General features: G+C 40.9%; 3 protein-coding genes across 4 annotated transcripts; 1 reads left to right on the plus strand and 2 right to left on the minus strand.

Moving 5' to 3' along the window:
* Positions 1-821: 821 nt before the first annotated feature.
* Positions 822-2,779, minus strand: LOC107625661 (POLLEN-EXPRESSED TRANSCRIPTION FACTOR 2). Of its 2 annotated transcripts, XM_021116128.2 has the most exons (2): positions 2,462-2,768; positions 822-2,391 (listed from the first exon to the last, which is right to left on the minus strand). In XM_021116128.2, the coding sequence occupies exons 1-2, from the start codon at positions 2,566-2,568 to the stop codon at positions 1,059-1,061; spliced, it is 1,440 nt and encodes a 479-aa protein (XP_020971787.1). In that variant the 5' UTR covers positions 2,569-2,768; the 3' UTR covers positions 822-1,058. The 2 variants fall into 2 exon arrangements, with proteins under 2 accessions (XP_020971787.1, XP_016183842.1); XM_016328356.3 differs by having other exon boundaries at positions 822-2,779.
* Positions 2,780-5,981: 3,202 nt separating this feature from the next.
* Positions 5,982-7,615, plus strand: LOC107628453 (uncharacterized). The gene is made up of 8 exons (XM_021116984.2): positions 5,982-6,030; positions 6,114-6,200; positions 6,427-6,516; positions 6,601-6,720; positions 6,865-6,929; positions 7,077-7,113; positions 7,196-7,249; positions 7,612-7,615. The coding sequence occupies exons 1-8, from the start codon at positions 5,993-5,995 to the stop codon at positions 7,613-7,615; spliced, it is 495 nt and encodes a 164-aa protein (XP_020972643.2). The 5' UTR covers positions 5,982-5,992.
* Positions 7,616-20,112: 12,497 nt separating this feature from the next.
* On the minus strand, positions 20,113-21,599 carry LOC107627579 (uncharacterized). Its single transcript, XM_016330412.1, has 2 exons — positions 21,519-21,599; positions 20,113-21,342 (listed from the first exon to the last, which is right to left on the minus strand). Exons 1-2 carry the CDS (start codon positions 21,597-21,599, stop codon positions 20,113-20,115), a joined length of 1,311 nt encoding a protein of 436 aa, XP_016185898.1.
* Between the last annotated feature and the right edge of the window lie 491 nt (positions 21,600-22,090).

Raw genomic sequence — 22,090 nt, forward strand, 5'->3', positions numbered from 1 at the left:
AATCATGAGGGAAATTCATCTTTATGCTTCTTCAAAAAAGCTGCTCTTTACTTTTATTGACATAATCAGATAATCTTTTCTAGGGTAACAAAGTTCAATTGAAGCCCTCAAAAGATGGAAAAGGAGACTTTCATTAAAGCTTTTTATTCATTTTACAAGCAATAATGCAGTGTCCTGGAATGCCTTTATACCAGGCAGCTGGGAGGGGCAGCTGCTGAACATGCAATGTTATTGACTTATTATTGGCCTCCACTAAAGAAATAAATTCTATTGTAATAAAATTTAACATATAAACTTTTAATATTGATTTTTAGTCCCTCTTTTTTCCATTTTTTCTGTTTTAGCCCCCCTATCGTTCAGAATTTAGATATTATAAGTATTTAAAATTGGGATAACTGAGGCCGATTCTATTGTCAATCTAAACCCCTCTCAGTTGGCCAGCGCCACTCTCTTCGTTCTCTCCGAAAACAACATCAAAGAGACACAGTCCTCTTGTTAACCGAACCAGCCATCAAGCCAGGGAAACTAGAGGACAAATAAACTGTAACAAATTATCATCACGATGATAAACTAAACTTGTTTTTGAATATGATGAAAAACTGCAGAAGTAGAAGAATATAGTGAATTAGTTCACTGTACATATTTGTCAAAATTCTAGCTTTGACTATGTCTCTTTCTGTGCTTAGAATCTAGCTTAGTTAACTCCCTATACTTATGCTTAAGCATCCCATATAACAACAATGATCATCACTTCATCAGTCACAATATCACATACTAACAATAAACAAGATGCTATATTAGATATAGAACTGACTATAAAATGGAAAAATAAGATGTAGCTGTAGTTTGAATTGCACTATCTTGAAAGCAAATCCAAAATAACAGGTATACATGATTGTATAAAATCAATAGAATACAATGTCTTTATACCCTAAACTCTATCACAAAATTGGAGGAAAATGATATATGCTCTGTCATATAATAATTGACGATTTTCAACAACAGGGGTGATAAAATGGCAGCAGACCCAAGGTTTCTCATGAATTCCAGTAAACCTTTCATACAGTACCGGAGTTAAACACATGGAGATCCAGTAAAGTATTGTAATGGCCCTTCTCAATTTCCTCCTCCTTTACTCCATGAATAATAAGGGTCTCAATGATTAAGTCTTCCCAATCAACATCATCAACTACCATTCCTCTTCTCTTCTTGCTTTTTTTCTCAGGATCAACAGTACCATTGGCATCTAAGGGGTGCATAATTTTTTCTATCCGCAACTTAGCAGCATTGATCCTTTCCCGCCTCATTCGACATTTCACCTGCCCAGCGACAAAAGATGGTGGCATTGTATCCACTCCAACATCCTTCTCTAGTAATTGTTTGAGTAGAAGCTTTTTGCTCAGCTCTGATTTTCCCTCCCACCACTCCCAGCAATCCCGAATATCAAATTTGAACGTACTCCTTTTATGAGCATTTTCACCACTTCTTGAATTATAAGCAGAAGGATTCTCATTCAGAAATTCCCTATACATCATGGACAAACATTCAGGTGAAATCTCCATCCTATCCACATCCTCAATACCAGGTCTCTCAACATCACTTTGCGTTGAAAAATACTGAGAATCGTTTTGGGAGCTTGTGCCACCAGTCCTGGATTCAGTGTACGCATTATTTTGTCTCAAACACTCCTTAATCACATCCTCCATATTCAAACCAAGCTCATCAAGACTCTTCCTCTTTTCCCCTGGTCTTGCCATGGACTTCTTCTCCATGTATTGAATCAAAAATGGCGCATTCTTAACTATGTTCTTGGTAGTAACATCCTTTCCCCATGGCAACACTTGCGCAGCCTTCACCAGCGTCTCGAGGAGCTCCTTGTACCTAGCTCGACAAGTGGAAACCGCGGCATGAACCTCCGTAGCTAATTCCTCAATCCTCACCTCAACTTGATTCAACTCTGCCACAAAAACCAAAACTGCAACCACCAAAGGAAGCGGCCTGCGCCCCGTACTCAAGAACCACTTCACGGCACACTGTATCAAGAACACACCCTGCTTCTTCATCGTGTCCAGCTTACTGCCATCAACATCTTCAAAACAATGTGAATTCTTGAGAGTCCTTTCCAACGAATGCACTATATCAAACTCAGGAAAATCAGACCTCAAATCCAAAAAATCAACAACACGAAGAATCATCCTGCCAAGCTCATAGACATCACACCCAACAGCAGAGGCAACTTCCGCCATGGGCAAAGGTCGATCATCCTTTCGCATAACAACATAAGCACAGGAGCCAATCAAAACGGAAAACCAATTGCCTTGCCCAAACTCACCCTCAGTGATATCAGAAATCATGGATCGAATCTCATTGCTCTTGGAACCTAAGCCTAACCTAGAAGTTAAATCGTCAATTAAACTGTTGGCAGCAAAGTGTTTCCTTTCTTTGTAAGTGTAGACACTACCTGAACCGGTGGTTCCAAGTCTGATGAAGGTGCCCTGAATGCCGGTGATTCCGCCGATTTGGGCGTCGAATTGATCGAACGGTTGGATGGCACCGCAAGTAGAACATGCCAGCTGGCCAGTTATATCGTCACGGAAAAACGAGGTTTTGTTGCACTCGGCACAGGCGCGAGAGCTCGACATTGAAGCAGCCCGCTTAGGCAAGGGCGAATCGGACAGGTAAGGCGGCGTTCTCGGAGCTCACGGCGGGAGCAGAAGCAGAAGAGCCACGAATGGGAGTGAGACTGAGAGGGAAACGCTAGGGTTGCCGTTTTGGAATTTTCCCCTTTTTCTTTTTATTTTATTTATTTATAAATTTTTAACAATTTTAAAAATATATCTTGATTTTGATAGATTAAACAGTTAAATCCATATAGTCACCCAAAAAAAAAACAGTTAAATCCATATAATTTTTTTTTAATTTTGCTAACACATGTTAATATACCTTAAGCGCAGTTCGGGCCTGCTACACATACAAGCAATAAGGCCTTACAAGTCTTACAAGCCCCAAGCCCACAAACATACCAGACGCGCACTAATTAGATTGAATGGAGCGTAACATTCACGCGCTCCCACTCAAACGGTTACGCTTCGCTTCGAGTAAACCACCCCTTAATGGCAGACTCTTCCACTTCTCAAAGCAATTCAAAGAAAACGCAACCCTTCCATTTTCGAGCAAAATTCGAAAATCAAGATATACAACTCGTCGCTAACCTTCGAAACTTCCATCAACACACCATCAAACTCTCGATCAAGAATCTCCAGAGAAAACAAAGCTATAATACTCAAGGTACGTTACATTACGATTCCTGTATATTTTCCAGATTACGAACTAGGTTTTACTGTTCTTCTACGTTGTTGTACGTTTTACTGTTCTTCTTGCTCTACATCTCATTTTACAGTTTATAATGTTCTAGGTTTTACTGTTATTCTTGCTTCTATGTTACACTGTTCTTCTTCGTTCTTGTAGGTGTTACTGTTCTTGTTGTTCTAGATCTTCTGGTAACTGATTTTTGGAGGTATATTCCGTAGATTGGTGGGTGTATATGGAGTAATTTGTTGGGTGTATATGGCATAAAATGTAGGGTGTATATTTCTGAACTGATATATTGTTATAGTCAGCACTTGCTTATATTTGCTTGTCCATGGGTGTATATTGCTTGACCTTGTAATGTTGCTTGATATTGATGCATGTTTGAGTGATACCTGACTGATATATATGGATGTATCTGAATCATATCTATGGGTGTATCTTACTAATATCTTTGCGTGTATCTGACTCATATATATGGGTGTATCTTACTTATATCTTTGGGTGTATCTGACTCATATATATGCGTGTATCTTACTGTTATCAATGGGTGTATCTGACTCATATATATGGGTGTATCTTACTGATATCTTTGGGTGTATTTTTCATTTCAGAGAAAATGGCAGCGAGAAACCAACCTGGAAGAAATGTAAGAACAAATATATGTCTTACATGAAATCAGTTTTATATAATAGATATATATCTGACTATAATTTTATTTTTGTCTTACAGCAAACAAAAGACCTTAAGTGTGCCACTCATCTCCTAAGTGATAAATTCAGAAACATGAGTGAGGAGAAGAAGGCGATTGTGAGGGATCTGGGATTCGGTGGCTTGATGCACATCCCACCACTAAGGGTGCATCACCAACTGTTAAGGGAGCTGGCTAACAACTTCAAATTGGAGGAGAATAGACTGGAAACCGGATACGGTTCTTTTAAAATTACCCCAAGAAAAATAGGTCATGCGCTTGGCATCAACGCAACAGGTAACTCGATAAAAATTATAGGTGTATATTAACTGATGGTTGGGGTGTCTTTAAATTGATGCTTGGGTGTATTTGAACCGATTTTGATACTTTGTTGTTTTCCTTTTTGTAGGAGATCTGTTTCCTCAGAAAGTGGATTATAAGAAACTTTCTGAGGATGACAAAGTAATTTTTAGAAGATTCCAGGGTAAGACCCTCAAAAGTCTTACAGATGAGATGATGGATATTGGCGTTGGTAATGAAGAGGATCGCCTAATGTTCAAGAGGATTTTCATCCTCTATATACAGATGGCGTTCCTTTTGCCAAAGACAATAAACAAAATCTCGCCTGTACACCTGGCCCCAATTTTTGAGATGGACAGCATAACGGAGCGAAACTGAAGAGGGCATGTTTTGACCTTTATCGTCAAGGGTATAACCGACTACAAGGAGAAAAAGAAGAAGGCAATTGATGGCTGCCTCTTTGCCCTGATGATAATATACTTTCATCTTTCTAAAAATAAAGGCAAGAAGAGGGCTGAAAGACCGCCAAAATCCTGGATTGCTAACTGGAGTAAGGAGCAGTTGGTCGAAAGAATGAATGCAGAAATAGAGGAAATTTTGGTAAGTTGAACATAATATGTTGGGTGTATATTTATTTATCTGAACGCTGCTAAATAAATTATCTGATGTTTCAGGGGATTGTAAAGATGGCGCAAACAAGAGAGAAAATGAAAAAAATAGAGAAAACAGAAAAAAAAAACAACAAATCAAAAAAACAAAAAAAAAGGAAGGCAAGTTCAACATCGTCTTCGGAAAAAGAAACAACTGATAGTGACAGTTCTACCTCTGAGTCTGAGACTCAAGAAGACTCGGAGGATTCAGCAAGAAAACAACCCAGCAAAAAGGGAAAAAAGTAAGTATTTTGTGGAACCATTTGGGTGTATTTTGTTTATCAAGTTGGTTGTATGTTGTTTATTAACTTGGGTGTATTTCGTTTGTTGTGTTGGGTGTATATTGTCCATTCAGTTGGTTGTATCTTGTGCATTCATCTGGGTGTATTTTATATCTTTAGTATGTTCTAAATAGTGATTGTTTGCCTTCCAGAATGGACTCCAAAAAAAGGAAGAAGAGTCAAGAGGATTCAGATTCTTATTCAGAATCCGAATCAACTGATGAGTAATGTTATGAAATTATTACTCCTTTCTTTTGACTTCATTATCAAGATTTCGTGTATTAACTGAATTGTCTCTTATTAACTTATAGAAGCGAAGAATCATCACCGGTGGAGAAGCAAAGAAAAAAGAAAAAGACACAAAGAACACCAAAAAAGTAAGCACTTCTTTGGACAATATTCTGTGATAAAATTAATTTTTTATTTCTGATTCATACTTGTTTTTTCCACCCAGAACACAATCCAAAAAGAAAAAGGTTGTTGCTGAGCATTCATCTCCTGAAGAAGATCAATCATATGATGGGTACAGTAATACGTAAGCTATATTACCGTCATCATCATAATTATTTTAGTTAACATCTTCTTTTATGAATGTAGTGAGAGATATGAAATATCAAGTGAAGATCTAGATGAAATCTTAAGGGAAAACGTTGAAAATTCTGGTGGACAAAGGTATGTCTTGCTGGGGTGTATATTTCAGATTTTAGTGTGTTTTCTTTGCTAATAATTATTTCTTGTTTTGCAGGGAGAAGGAACCTGACATGCGATCGACAGAAGGTCGCTATGTCTCTTCTGAAACGTAAGATGCTTTATTTAATAAAATCTTTTTATCATGATTTACGTGTATCATATTTTGTCTGAAATAACATAAAATCTGTTTAGAATACCGGACGTGAACTTGGGAAGTGATGATCCTTCCTCTCAAAGACACACAGAACAAAGTAGTGTAAACAAGCCTGCAGAGAGCACGTAATTTCTCTTTCAAAGAACCGTTAATTTTCTTCTTTTATTACCTTCTGCTTCTAATTTTGTATATATTTTTTTAGAAAAAAAAGCCCTTTATTATTTTATTCAAGAAAAAAAAGGCAGGAAAAAAAAGCAAAAACTGCAAGTATGTAAGTTCTCAAAAAACAAAGCATGTCTTCCTTTTGAATTGTTCGGGTGTATTTTTTGACTTTCTTTGGGTGTATTTTAGGTTGAGTTTGGTTCAAGAGTCAGCGAGTGAGCCGGCTGATTCGAATATAATGGTTGTGAGGGAAGAAACACCGTTGGACGCACTTGCAATGTGAGTTTTTCAAGAATATCTTGCACCTTATAACCTTATTATTTTGAAAGGCATTGTTAACCTTTCGTTTTTCTACTTGTTTAGAGTTCCGATTCAAGTTTTCGTGCCGGTGTCCCAAACAACCACTGTGCCAGAATTTGAAGAAACACCTGAGACAGATTTTGAACCAACCCCTGTGCTACAAATTGAAGGAACTACAAAAACGTAAGAAATAGTATTGGGTGTATATTTGTTTTGAGTGCGGGTGTATATTGGGTTACAGTTCGTGTGTATATTGGGTTACAGTTTGGGTGTATATTATTCCTGAATAGTTTTTTTTCGTCATGATTAATTTGATGTGCCGTGCAGCACTCCTGAACCCCCCAACAACTTGAAGAAAGCACAGCCACACTTCCCCCAGCTCCATCTAAAAGGTAAGTTCATTAGAGTAAAATCAATGTATGGGTGTATATTGGGTTACAGTTTGGGTATATATTGTTCCTATATAGTTTTTTTTATGTCATGATTAATTTTCTGTGCTGTGCAACACTCCTGAACCCCCCCCCCAAAAAAACTTGAAGAAAGCATACCCACGCTTCCCCCAGCTCCATCTAAAAGGTAAGTTCATCAGACTAAAATCAATCTTTACTTATAATCCGTATATTCTTACTCTTATAATACGTTATACATGATCACGCAGTTATCCAGCCACAGAAGACGCTGCTGCGCTGTTGATGATGGCACGGACAGCATCGTATGTTCCTAAAACAGATCCGATGCCATCATTCAGCCTTGGCTTCACTAATTGTAGGAGGAGGTGGACCACTACAGAGTAGAATATGCCTCGCGGATACTATTCAGTGAATTGAATAAAGAGAGAGATCAAGCAATTAGAGCGAGTAATGCAATAAGACTGTCGAAGCCATTGTCAGTATTATTGAGTCCATTTTGTCAGATTAAGTCTACTGATATAGAAACTGAGTAATCTAACTGCTATCTAGGTTGTAAATTGAACAAATGCTATAAAAATTTGCCATTTATAAACAACTTCTATTCAATGAAATTTTTTTCCATAGTTAAACTGTCTGTGCTGTATTCAAAAGCTCTATATTACAGGTGATAAAATATGAAGGAAAACATCAAGGCGGATCTAAAACACAAATTATAAACTTTTACACCCAACCAAAGTTTAATATACACCCAAGATTGCTTAATATAAACTGTCTGTGCTGTTAAACTGTCTGTGCTGTATTCAAAATGTATGAATTACAGGTACTATAATATGAAGAAAAATATTAAATCAACTATACACCCATACCCTGGGATTTTTTACACCCAAAAGAACATTACTTTTACACCCATATTCTGTAACTATACAGCAAAAGAGTTATCCCCTGCTGCTGGTACCCTGAACTGATAATTCATAACATGTCCTTGATATTGGCTGGAATTTGAATGCACCACTGATGCGGCATCAAACAAGTTTATCTGAATATAAGAAACCCACATATTAGCTAAACTATTAACGAGAAAAATAAATTCAATCACCAAAAATTTAAAGAACATTACTTTTACCTCGCTTAAAACTTTCGTTTTCTTCTTCTTTGTGGCATTTGCAATCTGTTTGTCCAACTTTGAACCTAGCCTATTTTTTGGACGTCCTCTTGTTCGAATCCTTGGTGGACTTTGAAGCTCGTTAACGGATTCCAAGTTGGCGTCTTCGTGGGATAAAGAAGATGTCCCCTTTCTTTTGGCTTTTAATGATTCCATTTCAGCCATGACATTATCGTACGCACGGTGCAGAATTGCAGTCAGCTCCTTCTATTCGGATGCAAATTCACAAATATTTTGCGAACGAAAAACCAATTGGTCAAACCTCTTGCTTCTTGGCTCCAAAAGTGGCTCGTCGTGGCTGCTCTTGATGTGTGTGTGTCGCCTCTTTACCTTCTTGCTCCATCGTTCCAGTATATATCTCGGTGACACTTGGCTTACTCGTTCAAAGCTTAACACGCTTAGTGCGTGACGACACAGTATTCCTCTCGACTCGAATAATAAACATTGGCATTTTACCTCGACTGCGACTGAGTCGTAAGTAACCACAAACTTGTTGAATATTGAGCTCGAAACTTGTTCTTCGACTTCGTATACTGAATAGCCTAGAGTGGAATTCGTTAATCTGGTGATGCAATTCGCCTTTCATCTGAATTGCACTTGGACTTCCCTAAACTTTTGATGAGTGTACACATCTTGAAACTGAGGTTCAATGGAGGATTTGGTTGCACACGGTATGACCGTGTGAAAATCTGCAGCATCTGATTCTCTCTCTGCTTGCTCTCGGCTTCCGAGGCAATTATCGTATTGTTTGACGAACTGAATAAGCGAGCTGTTCCGGGTGATAAACTTGTTAAAAAATGAATGCATGCTCTCACTCCTTTGTGCGCTTCTCATCCCTGCCCTGAAGTGGTGATCCAGATAGATAGGAACCCATATATGACGGTCTTCATACAGATCTGCAGAATACACCCAAACACAGACTATAAATACACCCAAAAAAACATGCAATTTACACCTTTGCTGCATATTTTAAACAAACATTACCTGAAAGCCACTTGTTGTTCGCAAGACCAAAATTCAGCAGAAAATCATTCCAATTCCTATCGAATGAGTCTTTGCTATGAGAGTTCCAAACAACTTGGCTCATTTCTTGTTCAATATCTGCATGTCCCTTGTACCCGTTTAATTTGCTTGGAATCTTCTTCATGATGTGCCAAATACACCAACGGTGAATTGTTGTTGGCATACAGGCCTCTAAAGCCCTTTTCATTGATGCGCATTGATCGGTGAGAAACCCTTTCGGAGCATTTTCTCCCATGCAACGAAGCCAACATTGAAATAACCATTTGAATGATTCAATTTCTTCGTTTTTCATCAAAGAGCATCCGAGAAGTGTTGACTGACCGTGGTGATTCACCCCGACAAAAGAACCACAGACCAAATTATACCTGAAACAAATTACCATAGTGCAGAATGCAAAATCATTAGGTACACCCCAACAAATGCTTCGTATACACCCAAAAAAACAGCCAATATACACCTCTGTTGCGGATTCATAAAAATACATTAATTTAGCATCATAAACAGGGGCAGTTTGTTACCTGTTTGTATTGTAGGTGGTGTCGAATGAAATGACGTCTCCGAAATACTCAAACGCAGCTCTGCTTCTTGCATCGGCCCAAAAAGCCAGCTTAATCGATTGATCCTCCTCGAGTTCGAGCTCAAAAAAGAAATTATGATTCTTCTCTTTCATTCTTAACAAATATTTCCCGAATTCCTTTGCATCTTCTTGTTCGGAAACATTCCGCACTTCCCTGGTAATGTAATTCCTCACGTCCTTTTCGATAAAATTTAACTCGCGGTGACCCCCGGCAGCCGCAACAAATGATTGGTAGGTTTTGCTTGGTCTGATACCAGCCTCCTCGTTATTCTCTATTGTACGACGAATGGACATGCTTAGTTCCCTGTGCTGTTTGAGCATCTCTGCTTTACTTGGACAGCAAGGTTGTGAATGATCCAGCACAACCTTTGAAATTATCCAAGCACCGACATCCTTCAATGTGTGTATATAAATTCTTGCAGGACAATTTAAATCGGCTGTCGGATTGGTCTTCTCGGTCGGAGATATTTTAGATTTCCATTTTCCCTCTCTGCTACATGTAATCAATTGATTCTTAATCTCGTTTCCCTTCCTATTTGTGCTCCGAACTCTTGTAGAGAAACCTGCAGCCTTGGCGTAGTTCTTGTAAAATTTTCCATCATCTTCAAGGGTGGTAAAGGTCATTCCAACCTTCGGAACAAGCTGGTCATCAACAACCGAGAGAGGCTGCAGAATACACCATGTTAAAAACTGTAAATACACCCATAGATATGATTCAAATACACCCAATCATGTGATACACCCGAACTGCAACAACTCAACTAAAATGACAATAAAAGCCATAAACTGTAAATACACAGGCTGCAGAATACACCATGTCAAAAACTAAAAACACACCCAATCATGTCTGATATAATACACCTGAACAACAACAACTCAATTAAAATAACAGAAAAAGCAGTAAAGTGTAAATACACCCACACTTCTAGCAAAAATACACCCAAAAAAGATCTGATCTACACCCGAGCGTCTGCTATAAATTCCAGATAATTAATCAAAACTAATACATTACATTTAATTCACAGATTTATCTTCATGCATTATTTTGACAGTCAATGTTCACGAATTATTCACCTACACATTGCTATACAAATTACTGCAACAAAATTCATAGTAATCCTATGTAAATCAAACCTCAGGAACTTCATTAAATTCAAATTCATAATCCACTTTGCCTGGATTCAGATGACAATCTGAGGTTGAATCATCCATTATCTTCAAAACAAGTTCAAAATTTGATTTCAGAAAACAAAAAATCAAATAGAAAACGAAGCTGGAGTTGCACAGAGAGAGGAAGTAACGTAAATGACAAAGAACATACCAGTGAGAAAGGAGAGGAAAAGAACGATCGAGAAGAAGGAGGGAAGACGCACGAGAAGAAGAACGAGCAAATCTGAAAATAAGGAGAACGAAGAAGGAAACAAATCTTTTAAATTTGGTAGTTATATATACGCGGGATCTTATATAGCGCGTGTATTAGACGAATGTGTAGCAGCGCGTTTTTTAGGTTTATTCCTTAATGAACTTGTAAAGCATACAAGCCCTAATGGCTTGTATGCGGAGCTTTTCTGTTTAGAGAAATGTGATGAAAAGTAGAAGTATTACGAGAGAAGTCATTTTTTTTTTAACTTCTCTATAAGCTCCTAAATAGCTTCCTAAAAAGTTGCAATTTGGTTTTGAAAATTGCACCAGACATTAATACTACTATTTTTCATAAGTCAAAAGTTAAAAAAAGTTACTTCTAGAGTTTCCCAAACAGGCCCTAAGTGTTTGTTTGGACGCCATTATTTTGATAAAAAATATCTTTTTTATTTTTTTAGCGTGTTTGGTGAATTTCTAGTAGTAAAAGTAAAAGCATTAGAAAAATAAAAAAAACATCTTTTTTGAGAAGTTGTAATTTACATTTTTTTTAAAGATTTTTTTCCTTAAAAAAATATATTTTTCATGTAATAAATAAACAAAAAGTAATTTTATATTGTTATACCCAAACATAATTGATAGATAAAAAGATCTTTTTGCATAAGATATCCAAACATAAAATTATTTTTACTCTTCCATAAGATCTTTTAAAAAAAGATAACTCGAAAAAGATCTTTTCTTAGAAGCTCACCCAAACAAACCTTAAGCCTCTTTTACTTTTTGAAAGTAGCTTTTAAAGACATCTTTTTAAAAGCTGCAGTACTTGTGTTTGGTAAAACAACTTTTAAAACTTAAAAAAATTACAATAAACATGTTTATAATGAAGAATAATTTCTTTTTTCAAATTCTTTAAAATTTTATATATTGGCTCACGATCACAGAAAATGAGACACATATCTCAACTAAATTACTCTTATGATTATTGTTACGATGGGTAACTAGAGGTTAATGGGCTGGACTTGTTGGGTTGGCCCAATCGTCTAAGAAGGAAAGTCTCCGAGCTAGTTTGCGTGTGGGAGCCTCCTTCCGATTTGCGTGTGTGAGGGAATGGGGGGTGGTACCTGCAAAGACACTCCGATGCTTAAGTCAGCAAGGGTCTAAGCAAGTTGTTAGAGTATTGGAACTTAATGATACCTGAGTAGGGGTGGCAACGGGGCGGGTAGGGGCGGGTTTTTGCTCTACCCGACCCTGCCCCGCCCTACAAAAAACCCGCATCAAACCCGCCCCGCCCTACCCGCGGGTTGTAAAATGTTAAATCCTAACCCGCCCCTATAATTATTAAATCTAACAAATAAAATTAAATTTTAAAAATTATATAACCACCATTTACATATATAATATAAATTAAAATAAAAATTTATATGTGATATAATATTATTAATTATTTTACTAATTATTTTATATATGTTACATATATTATATATTAAAAATATATATATTTACATATATATTATATATACCGGGGCGGGTTTAACCTAAACCCGGCCCGGCCCCGCCCCGCCCAAGAACCCACCCCGTTAAAACCTGCCCCGGTGTGGGGGCGGGTAATTACCCGCCCCGAGCGAGTAGGGGCGGGGTGGGTACCCGCGGGTTCGGGTTGTGTTGCCACCCCTATACCTGAGGGGTGTTAGTGTATTTATAGTTGTGAACCAATAACCATCGTTGAAGTAGTTCCACCTTTCAAGGGGAATAACCGTCCCTTTATCTTAGGGAAGTTGAGATATGGCTGCTGGAAGTGGGTTGAGAGATTTTAGGGGCAGTTACTTATTTAAATGAGTGTTATCTGCCAACTAATCTTCGTCCCCGACTTCTTTGGACCAAGTCGCTGTCGAGAATCGACTTCCCGAGGGAAGGTCGGTGCAGAGTGGGGTCAATCCATTAGATCGGGCCTCTTATTTGGGCCTGGACCTTGGTGTTGGGGCAGGGTATGAACAATGCCCCTACTCGAGTACAATCTCTTCTAAGAGTTGGGTTCGAGTATTTTAACTCGGGCTTGTAGCCGACCTGATGAAGGACCGACGTGATTTTTCAGAACTGACGTGATTTAAAATTTCTCAACAGTCGCATCTAATCAAACGTCGCATCTGTTAGGAATTTGCGTATTTACACACGGGGATCAGTTACCTTGGTAACGGTGCGCCCATTAATGACTGCCTTCGTTTTTACCATTATGCCCCTAATGTGTTTATAAATACTTTCCCTTTCTTTCTTTGTTTCGTTTCTGAAAACTTTCACATTTGCACTTTCTATTCGAGAGAAACTTCTGTTCGAAGGGACTCCTCCTTTCTCAGAGCCACTGCTTCTACTCTTTTTCAAGTAAAGGTTAGTTCTTCTCTCTTCTCTCTTTTTACAAATGCTTTTGTTTGCATGTTTTTTCTTTGAGAGGAGCGTTTGACTGTAGGCTTAGTGACTCTATTTTGTTGAGGATCTGACCCCAGGTCCCCTAGAGACCCTATTTTTGATCCTTTTTTCTTTTTCCTTTGTAGGTTTCACTCTCCTTTTTACTTAGGAAAAGATGTCTTCTGTAGAGTCCCTTGCTCAATGGGTGGATGTTACGGTTCTTGGGGAAGAACCTTTTGTGGATACTGACTATATCACCGATCTTCGCACGCATCATAGGATTTGTGCTTCAGATGAGGATGAGCCGAAATATGAACTGGTTGTCCCGGGTCCGGAAGACCGGGTTTATTTTGGGAGGGCTTTTAACACGAACCCTCATTTCTTTTTTATGTATGAGAGCCTGTTTACCCGTTTGGGTATTTTTCTTCCTTTTTCCGACTTCGAGATAGTCGTTTTATCTCATTGTCGTGTTGCTCCTACCCAACTTCACCCTAACTCTTGGGGTTTTCTGAAAATTTATCAATTTATCATCCATACACTAGATTTTCTGACCTCTTTGAAGATTTTCTTTTTTCTCTTTCATATGACTAAGCCCTTCAGTGGGCAAAATAACAAGCAGCAGTGGGTGTCTTTCCGGGCTATACAAGGCCGGAGAGTTTTTACTCTCTTTGATGAATCCTTTCATGACTTCAAAAAGTTCTTTTTTAAAGTTCGAGCTGTAGAGGGTCACCACCCCTTTTTTCTGGATCAAAATTTATCTCCTCGCTTTCCCCTATATTAGTTGGAGGCTTCTCCAGTAGAAAAATATAGTTTGGACGCCCTGGATGAGGTGGAGGCGGCCGTTATGGGGTTTTTTCGAGAAGTGTGGGGAAGAGCCCCTATCTTGATACGAAAAAATTCCTCCAGGGGTCTCCGACCTTTGTGCAGGCCCAGATAGGTAGTTTTATATGTTTTGCTCGTTTTACTGCTATTTTCCGATTTGATTAACTTCCGATCTGTTTGTTCCGACTTGTATGCTAATTCCTTTATTTCCCAATGCTTTTTTTTACAGAGATGGCAAAGAAGAATTCTAGAGAGTCTTATCAGAGGGTTCAAGAGGCCAAAACGAGGTCTCATGCGAGGGTTGGTGCTGTCAGGGCTGCTGGCCCTTCTCCTTCTCTTCCTCCCCCTCCTTCTCCTTGTAACTTGGGGACCTCCTCCCAACCTATCGTTGTATCCTCTTCAGCCTCTTCTCTTCTACCCCCTCCGCCCCGATCTTCCCCTGAGCCAGAAAAGAAGAAGCGCAAGACTTTAGAGTCTGGCCCTTCTTTTGAGGGTGAGGCCAAGTCTAATGCGCCTCAGTTCGTTTGGAATCATATATATCCTCATACTCGTATAAGTATGGATGATGCTTCCGTCCGAAACCACCTCAATTTTCTGGTTCAGGGGAGTGTTAGGGCGGTGGGGTGTGTACAAAACTTTTAGATATTTTTGAGAAGACTCCCCTCAGCTCTTTGGGTTTATCCCTGAAGGTTGAGGAGTTAAAGGGGAGAATTTTCTTATACCAAGAAGAGGAAAAGCAGTTGAAGGTGGAGGTCGCCGAGTTGAAGGAGGAGAGAGATCGTCTCCGGGAGAGGGAGAAGAAGTTAATGGGCCAGTGTGTCATGGCAGAGGGCCTGAAGGAGAAGGCGGAGTAGAGTTATATGAGTTTGTTTGAGGATCACGTGGACCTGAAGAAGGAGATAGCGAGGTGTCGGGAGGCCTATTTGGACCTGGAGGACTCCATTGCTGAGGGAGCCGAGGAGGCCTGGAGGATCTTCAAGGAACAGGTCGGGGTTATTACTCCAGACCTAGATCTTTCTCCTCTGGATCCGGATAAGATTGTGGTCGATGGGGCTATCGTTTCTCCTCCCCGACCTATTTCCGAATCCGAGCTGAAGACTCGGGGGGCAGAGGATAATGGACCCCCTCCCCGACCAGAAGAGGCCCCGAGTTCTTCAAAGGCTCCTGAGAAGGGTCCCGATCAGCTTGCTCCTTCTTCCGTTGGTGCTGCTCCGACTTCTCTTCCTGGTCCTGATGGTGCTCCGACTGCTCTCCCTGGCTCTGGTGGCGATCCGACTACTCTCCCTGGCTCTGGTGGTGATAACCTTCCTTCATCTAACTAAAATTATTATGGCTATATGGGGGCCCGGCCTATGGGTCCCCCGTTTTTTAAACAATTTTCTTTTATGTTGTTGTGGTGGTACTTTGCTTACAATTCTTCGGCCTTTTATGGCTATAAACAAAATATTTAAAAAAACCATTTTTTGGATAAGGGTTTAGGATATCTTTCTTGTGTGTTGTGCGCATGCCTTTTCTGTTTAAGTTTCGAAAAAACTTTTTGATCTTTCTCTTGAAATCCTTTTTCCTTGGCTGGTCGTCCTTCGTCTAAGGATATTTTTGTGATGCATTTCTTTTCTTCTCGGGACTTCCGACTTGAGGGTCGATTAATCTCCGAGTTCTTTTATGACCTACTTATATAACCTCTTTACACCGACTTGTACCTTGTCGTTTTATCCTGACGACCATCTAGGTCGGTTCATAGAATTTTCACGTTTTGTCGAGCTTAAATTGGTGCGTTTCGTAGAACAATAGCGTGAAAAAGAATTTTATAAAGGGATATTTTGAAAAAGATCTTTGTTTATTCGTAAGGGTACTTATTTGGCTACTAAGGGTTTGTTGCCCCTTAGCCCCCACTTTGATGCCTCGTTAAAAATTCTGCTTCAGAAAAACCCTTTTCTTTGGAAAAAAACCATGAAGTTGGGAAAAGAGTACACCAGGGAGTGGAGTTCGCTTTTAACTATAGTACATTTTCATATTACAAGCGTGCCACGACCTAGGTAGCTCGGTGCCGCTTAAGTCGGTCACCTTATAGTATCCTTTTTTTAAGACCTCACTAATTTTGTATGGTCCTTTCCAATTGGCAGCAAGTTTTCCATCCCCCGATTTGTTGACTCCAATGTCATTTCTAATCAAAACTAAGTCGTAGGGGGTGAAACTTCTTCGAATGACTTTTTTGTTATATCTGTTTGCCATCCTTTGTTTCAATACTGCTTTTCTTATCTGGGCTTGTTCTCTGATTTTAGGGAGTAGCTCAAGTTCTTCTTTGTGCCCCTGTATATTTCCAACCTCATCGTAGAAGCTCACCCTTGGACTTTGCTCACTTATTTCAATTGGTATCATGGCTTCTATGCCATAAGCAAGTCGGAAGGGTGTTTCCCCTATGGTAGACTGGGGTGTAGTCCGATAAGTCCAAAGTACTTGTGGGAGATCCTCGGCCCAGGCTCCCTTTGCATCTTGTAATCTTTTCTTCAATCCTGCCAGTATGACTTTGTTAGCTGCCTCGGCTTGTCCATTTGCTTGTGGATGTTCTACCGATGTAAACTGATGTTTGATCTTCATACTGGCTACTAGGTTTCTGAAGGTTGAGTCGGTGAACTGAGTGCCATTATCAGTGGTGATGGTGGCCAATGGCTCTACTTCTATCCACTTTGTGAAGTAATCCGCTCCCACTATTAGGTATTTTACTTGTCCCGGCGCTTGGGGGAAGGGTCCCAACAAGTCCAATCCCCATTTTGTGAAAGGCCATGGAGAAGTTATACTAATGAGTTCTTCAGGAGGAGCTACGTGGAAGTTCGCATGCATTTGGCATGCCTGGCATCTCTTCACAAATTCCGTGGCATCCTTTTGTAAGGTCGGCCAGTAGAATCCTGCTCGAATTACTTTCCTGGCTAACGACCTGGCTCCAAGATGATTTCCGCAGATTCCATTGTGAACCTCCTCTAACACTTTGGTTGTCCTTGAGATCGAAACACACTTTAGCAATGGTATTGATATTCCTCTTTTGTAGAGGATATTTTTCACCAGCGTGTAGTTTTGTGCTTTCCTCCGAATCTTCTTGGCCTCTTTTTCCTCTTTTGGGAGGATGTCGAATTTTAAGTATTCGAGTAAAGGATTCATCCATCCGAGGTCTAATCCGGAGACTTCAAGGATGTCTTGCTTGACCTCTGCTTTTGCTACAGAGGGTTCTTGGAGAGTTTCTTAGATCAGGCTTCTATTATTCTCCCTGGTTTGGTACTTGCAAGCTTGGAGAGGGCGTCTGCTCTGCTGTTGAGGTCCCGAGTTATGTGCTTGATCTCGGTTTCTTTAAAATGCCTAAGATATTCCAAGGTCTTTTCCAAATACCTCATCATGTTAGGGTCTTTGGCCTGATACTCTCCGTTTATTTGGGAGGTCACCACTTGAGAGTCGCTGAATATCATTACCTTCGTTGCACCGACTTCTTCTGCCAGCTTTAATCCTGCGATCAATGCTTCGTATTCTGCCTGGTTATTGGAAGCTAGGAATTCAAATTTGAGAGAAACCTCTATTTGTGTTCCCCCTTCATTGACCAGTATTATGCCTGCACCGCTTCCCGTCTTATTTGAGGATCCATCCACGTATAGTTCCCATGTAGTGGACTCTTCTTCTTAATCTCCTGCATATTCCGCTATGAAGTCAGTGAGGCATTGGGTTTTAATTGCTGTTTGAGCTTCATACTTAAGGTCGAAATCGGAGAGCTCTATTGCCCATTGAATCATTCTGCCTGCGATATCCGTCTTTTGAAGGATTTGCTTCTTGGGTTGGTTCGTTCGAACTTTTATTGTGTGAGCTTGGAAGTAAGGCCGTAGCCTTCGTGAGGCTATTACTAAGGAGTAGGCGAACTTTTTCAGTTTTTGGTACCTTAGTTCAGGGACTTGTAGAACTTTGCTGGTGAAGTACACAGGATGCTGCCTGACCTCATCTTCCTGTATTAGAGCTGACGCTACAGCTTTGTCCGCTACGGACAAGTACAGGACGAGCTCTTCCCCAACTACAGGTCGGGTCAGAATTGGAGGTTGGCTCAAAAACCTTTTGAACTCCTGGAATGCTTCTTCGCACTCTGGAGTCCATTCGAACCGGCATCCTTTCCTTAGTAGAGAGAAAAGTGGAAGGGATCTTAACGCGGATCCTGCTAAGAACCTGGCGGCAAGTCGGTCATTCAATTGTTGAACCTTTCTTAGGCAAGTCGGGCTTTTCGTTTCTAGGATGGCTTTGCATTTGTCGGGATTCACTTCGAACCCATTTTGTGTTAGCATAAATCCCAGAAATTTTCCAGCATCCACCGCGAAGGTGCATTTTGCAGGATTTAGCCTCATCCCATGTAACCTTATAGTGTTGAAGGCTTGTGAGAGGTCTGTCAAGAGGTCAGTCTCCTCATTGATTTTTACCAGCATGTCGTCCACGTAAACTCCCATTAAGTTCCTAAGGTGGGGAGCAAACACCTTATTCATCAGCCTTTGGTAGGTGGCCCCAGCATTTTTTAATCCGAATGGCATGACCACATAGCAGTAGTTCACTCTAGGCGTGATGAATAATGTTTTTTCTTGATCTGACTTGTACATCGGGATTTGATTGTATCCCGAGTAAGCATCCATGAACGACAAGTATTGATACCCTGAGCTGGAGTCCACTAGAGTATCAATGCTTGGAAGCGGATATGGGTCTTTGGGACACGCCTTATTTAGGTCGGTATAATCGACGCACATCCTCCACTTGCCGTTTTGTTTTTGACTAGTACCACATTTGCTAGCCATGCTGGATACTTGACCTCTCTGATGAAGCCAGCTTCTAAGAGGACTTGTACTTGCTCCTCCACCACTTGAGCCCGTTCTGGTCCGAGCTTATGTCTGCGTTGCTGCACAGGTCGCGACCCGGAAAATACCAAAAGCCTGTGGAACATGAGCTCAGGGTCTATCCTGGCATGTCGGAGGCTTTCCAGGCAAAGAGGTCAGAATTATCTCGTAAGACTTTTGTCAGCCTATGCTTTAGGTTTTACTCTAGGATGGCTCCTATGTTGGTATTTTTTCTTTATCCTCTCTGACCTGAACTTCTTCGATTTTTCCCCTGGCTGCGGCCGTAGCTCTTCTTTGGCTCTTGCCCTGCCGAGCTCTATGGTGTGGACCTCCTTGCCCCTTCCTTTTAGGTTCATGCTTTCATTGTAGCATTTTTTTGCCAATTTCTGGTCTCCCCACACCGTTGCTATCCCCGCAAGTGTTGGGAATTTCATGCAAAGGTGGGGAGTGGACACCAGGGGCGGAGCTAGGTACAAGGAAAGGGGGGCAATGGCCCCCCTAATTTTAATTTTTTACATGTAAATTATATGTAAATTTCAATTTAGCCCCCTTAAAATTTTATTTTAGTCTTATTTTATTGTGTAAATATTTGTTGCCCCCCTCTAATATTTCTTCTAGCTTCGCCCCTGGTGGACACCACTGCTCTGAGCCGATTTAGGATAGTCCTGCCGATCAAGGCATTATATGCTGACCCGACGTCAATGACTATAAAGTCTATGCTCAGAGTTTTGGATTTTTCTCCTTTTCCAAAAGTCGTGTGGAGGGGTATGAACCCTAGTGGTTTTATTGGCGTGTCGCCTAACCCATATAGGGTATCAGGGTAAGCTTTTAATTCTTTTTCATCCAATCCTAGCTTGTCGAATGCTGGCTTGAAGAGGAGGTCGGCTGAACTCCCCTGGTCTACTAGACTTCTGTGGAGATGGCCATTGGCCAGGATCATGGTTATCACTACTGGATCGTCGTGTCCAGGGATTACCCCTTGCCCATCTTCTTTGGTGAATGAAATAGTTGGGAGGTCGGGAGCGAGTAGACTCGCTTTAGGTGTCTTTTGCGAGATGACTTGGTGAGTCCCCCTCCTGCAAATCCCCCTGAGATCATATGTATATGTCTTTCTGGGGTTTGTGATGGTGGGTCTCTTCGGTCCCCGTCATCCCGCTTTCTTTTGCCTTGATTGTCCGACCTTTCCATGAGATATCTGTCAAGTCGATCCTCCCTGGCCAACTTTTCTATCACGTTTTTAAGGTCGTCGCAATCGTTCCTCGAGTGACCATACATCTTATGGTACTCACAATAATCGTCGCGGCTCCCCCCCCCCTTTTTATTTTTGATGGGCCTAGGGGGTGGTAGTCTTTCGGTATGGCAGATTTCCCTGTATACATCAACTAGGGAAACTTTTAGAGGAGTATAAGAGTGATATCTCCTTGGCCTTTCGAGGCCGATCTCCTCCTTCTTTTTGGGTTCTCTTTCTTTCTCTTCCAGAGAGTGTGAGTGTCCTGGTCGCCAGTTTGGCTCTCGCAATCTAGCATTTTTCTCCATGTTGATGTACTTCTCGGCTCTTTCCTGTACATCGCTCAAGGAGGTCGGGTGCCTTTTTGATATGGACTGGGAGAAAGAGCCTTCCCTGAGTCCATTTACTAGGCCCATTATTACTGTTTCTGTGGGCAGGTCCTGGATCTCCAGGCACGCTTTATTGAACCTTTCCATGTAGTCTCTTAAAGGTTCTCCTGCCTCCTGCTTTACTCCCAGGAGGCTCGGTGTGTGCTTTACTTTGTCCTTCTGAATGGAGAACCGCATCAGGAATTTGTGCGAAAGGTCGTCGAAGCTAGTTACCGACCTTGGGGGAAGACCGTCGAACCACTTCATCGCCGCTTTTGTCAAAGTAGTCGGGAAAGCTTTGCAGCGAGTGGCGTCAGAAGCGTCGGCCAAATACATCCGACTTTTAAAATTGCTCAGATGATGTTTTGGATCCGTGGTCCCATCATAGAGGTCCATGTTAGGACTTTTGAAGTTCCTTGGAATTTTTTCTCTCATTATATCTTCACTGAACGGGTCCTCTCCTCCCAAGGGCGAATCTTCTCGGTAATTGCGAGAGTTCTGACTTTTAAGGGAAGATTCTAATTTCAGGAGTTTTTCTTCTAACTCCTTTCGTCGCTCTATCTCCTCCCTCAAATTCTTCTTTGCCTCTCGTTGTCGTTCTAATTCCTATTCCAGCTGCTCCAACCGCCCTTGGTAGCCGTGGACCAATTCCATTAGCTCGGCTGCGTCGGGTGGTCCTTCTTTTCCTGATTCGTGTCCCTCTAAAGAGTTTACCTTTGGATTTTTTAACCCAGAGGTACCTTCTCTATGTTGGTCGTCCTCTCCTTGATGGAGGGTCATACCGCGTCATTATTTCCGGTGTTCAGATTTTCTTGTTCTGAATCAATCGTGGCGTGGCCATCTTCAGGTGAATTGTCCGCCATCGAAGGGTGATCTCTCGGTTTCCCGGCAACGGCGCCAATGTTATGATAGGTAACCAGAGGTTAATGGGCTGGACTTGTTGGGTTGGTCCAATCGTCTAAGAAGGGAAGTCTCCGAGCTAGTTTGCATGTGGGAGCCTCCTTCCGACTTGCATGTGTGAGGGAATAGGGGGTGGTACCTGCAAAGACACTCCGATGCCTAAGTCAGTAAGGGTCTAAGCAAGTTTTTAGAGTATTGGAACTTAATGATACCTGAGGGGTGTCAGTGTATTTATAGTGGTGATCCAATAACCACCTTTGAAATAGTTCCACCTTTCAAGGGGAATAACCGTCCCTTTATCTTAGGAAAGTTGAGATATGGCTCCTGGAAGTGGGTTGAGAGATTTTAGGGGCAGTTACTTATTTAAATGAGTGTTATTTGCTAACTAATCTTCGTCCCTGACTTCTTTGGACCAAGTTGCTGTCGAGAACCGACTTCCCGAGGGAAGGTCGGT

Source organism: Arachis ipaensis, chromosome B2 (genome assembly GCF_059453495.1).
Source record: "Arachis ipaensis isolate K30076 ecotype BB chromosome B2, ASM5945349v1, whole genome shotgun sequence".
NCBI lineage: Eukaryota > Viridiplantae > Streptophyta > Magnoliopsida > Fabales > Fabaceae > Arachis > Arachis ipaensis.

What these genes read in the sequence shown, in the direction of transcription:
- LOC107627579 (XM_016330412.1), bottom strand. Translation starts at nt 21,599, where the DNA reads ATGGCGGACAATTCACCTGAAGATGGCCACGCCACGATTGATTCAGAA. An exon ending in ACACCGGAAATAATGACGCG is followed by an intron (nt 21,343 to 21,518) that starts GTATGACCCTCC and finishes CAGCTGGAATAG; the next exon opens with GAATTAGAACGACAACGAGA.
- LOC107628453 (XM_021116984.2), top strand. Translation starts at nt 5,993, where the DNA reads ATGCGATCGACAGAAGGTCGCTATGTCTCTTCTGAAAC. An exon ending in ATTGAAGGAACTACAAAAAC is followed by an intron (nt 6,721 to 6,864) that starts GTAAGAAATAGT and finishes TGTGCCGTGCAG; the next exon opens with CACTCCTGAACCCCCCAACA. An exon ending in CCCCCAGCTCCATCTAAAAG is followed by an intron (nt 7,114 to 7,195) that starts GTAAGTTCATCA and finishes ATGATCACGCAG; the next exon opens with TTATCCAGCCACAGAAGACG.
- LOC107625661 (XM_016328356.3), bottom strand. Translation starts at nt 2,642, where the DNA reads ATGTCGAGCTCTCGCGCCTGTGCCGAGTGCAACAAAACCTCGTTTTTC.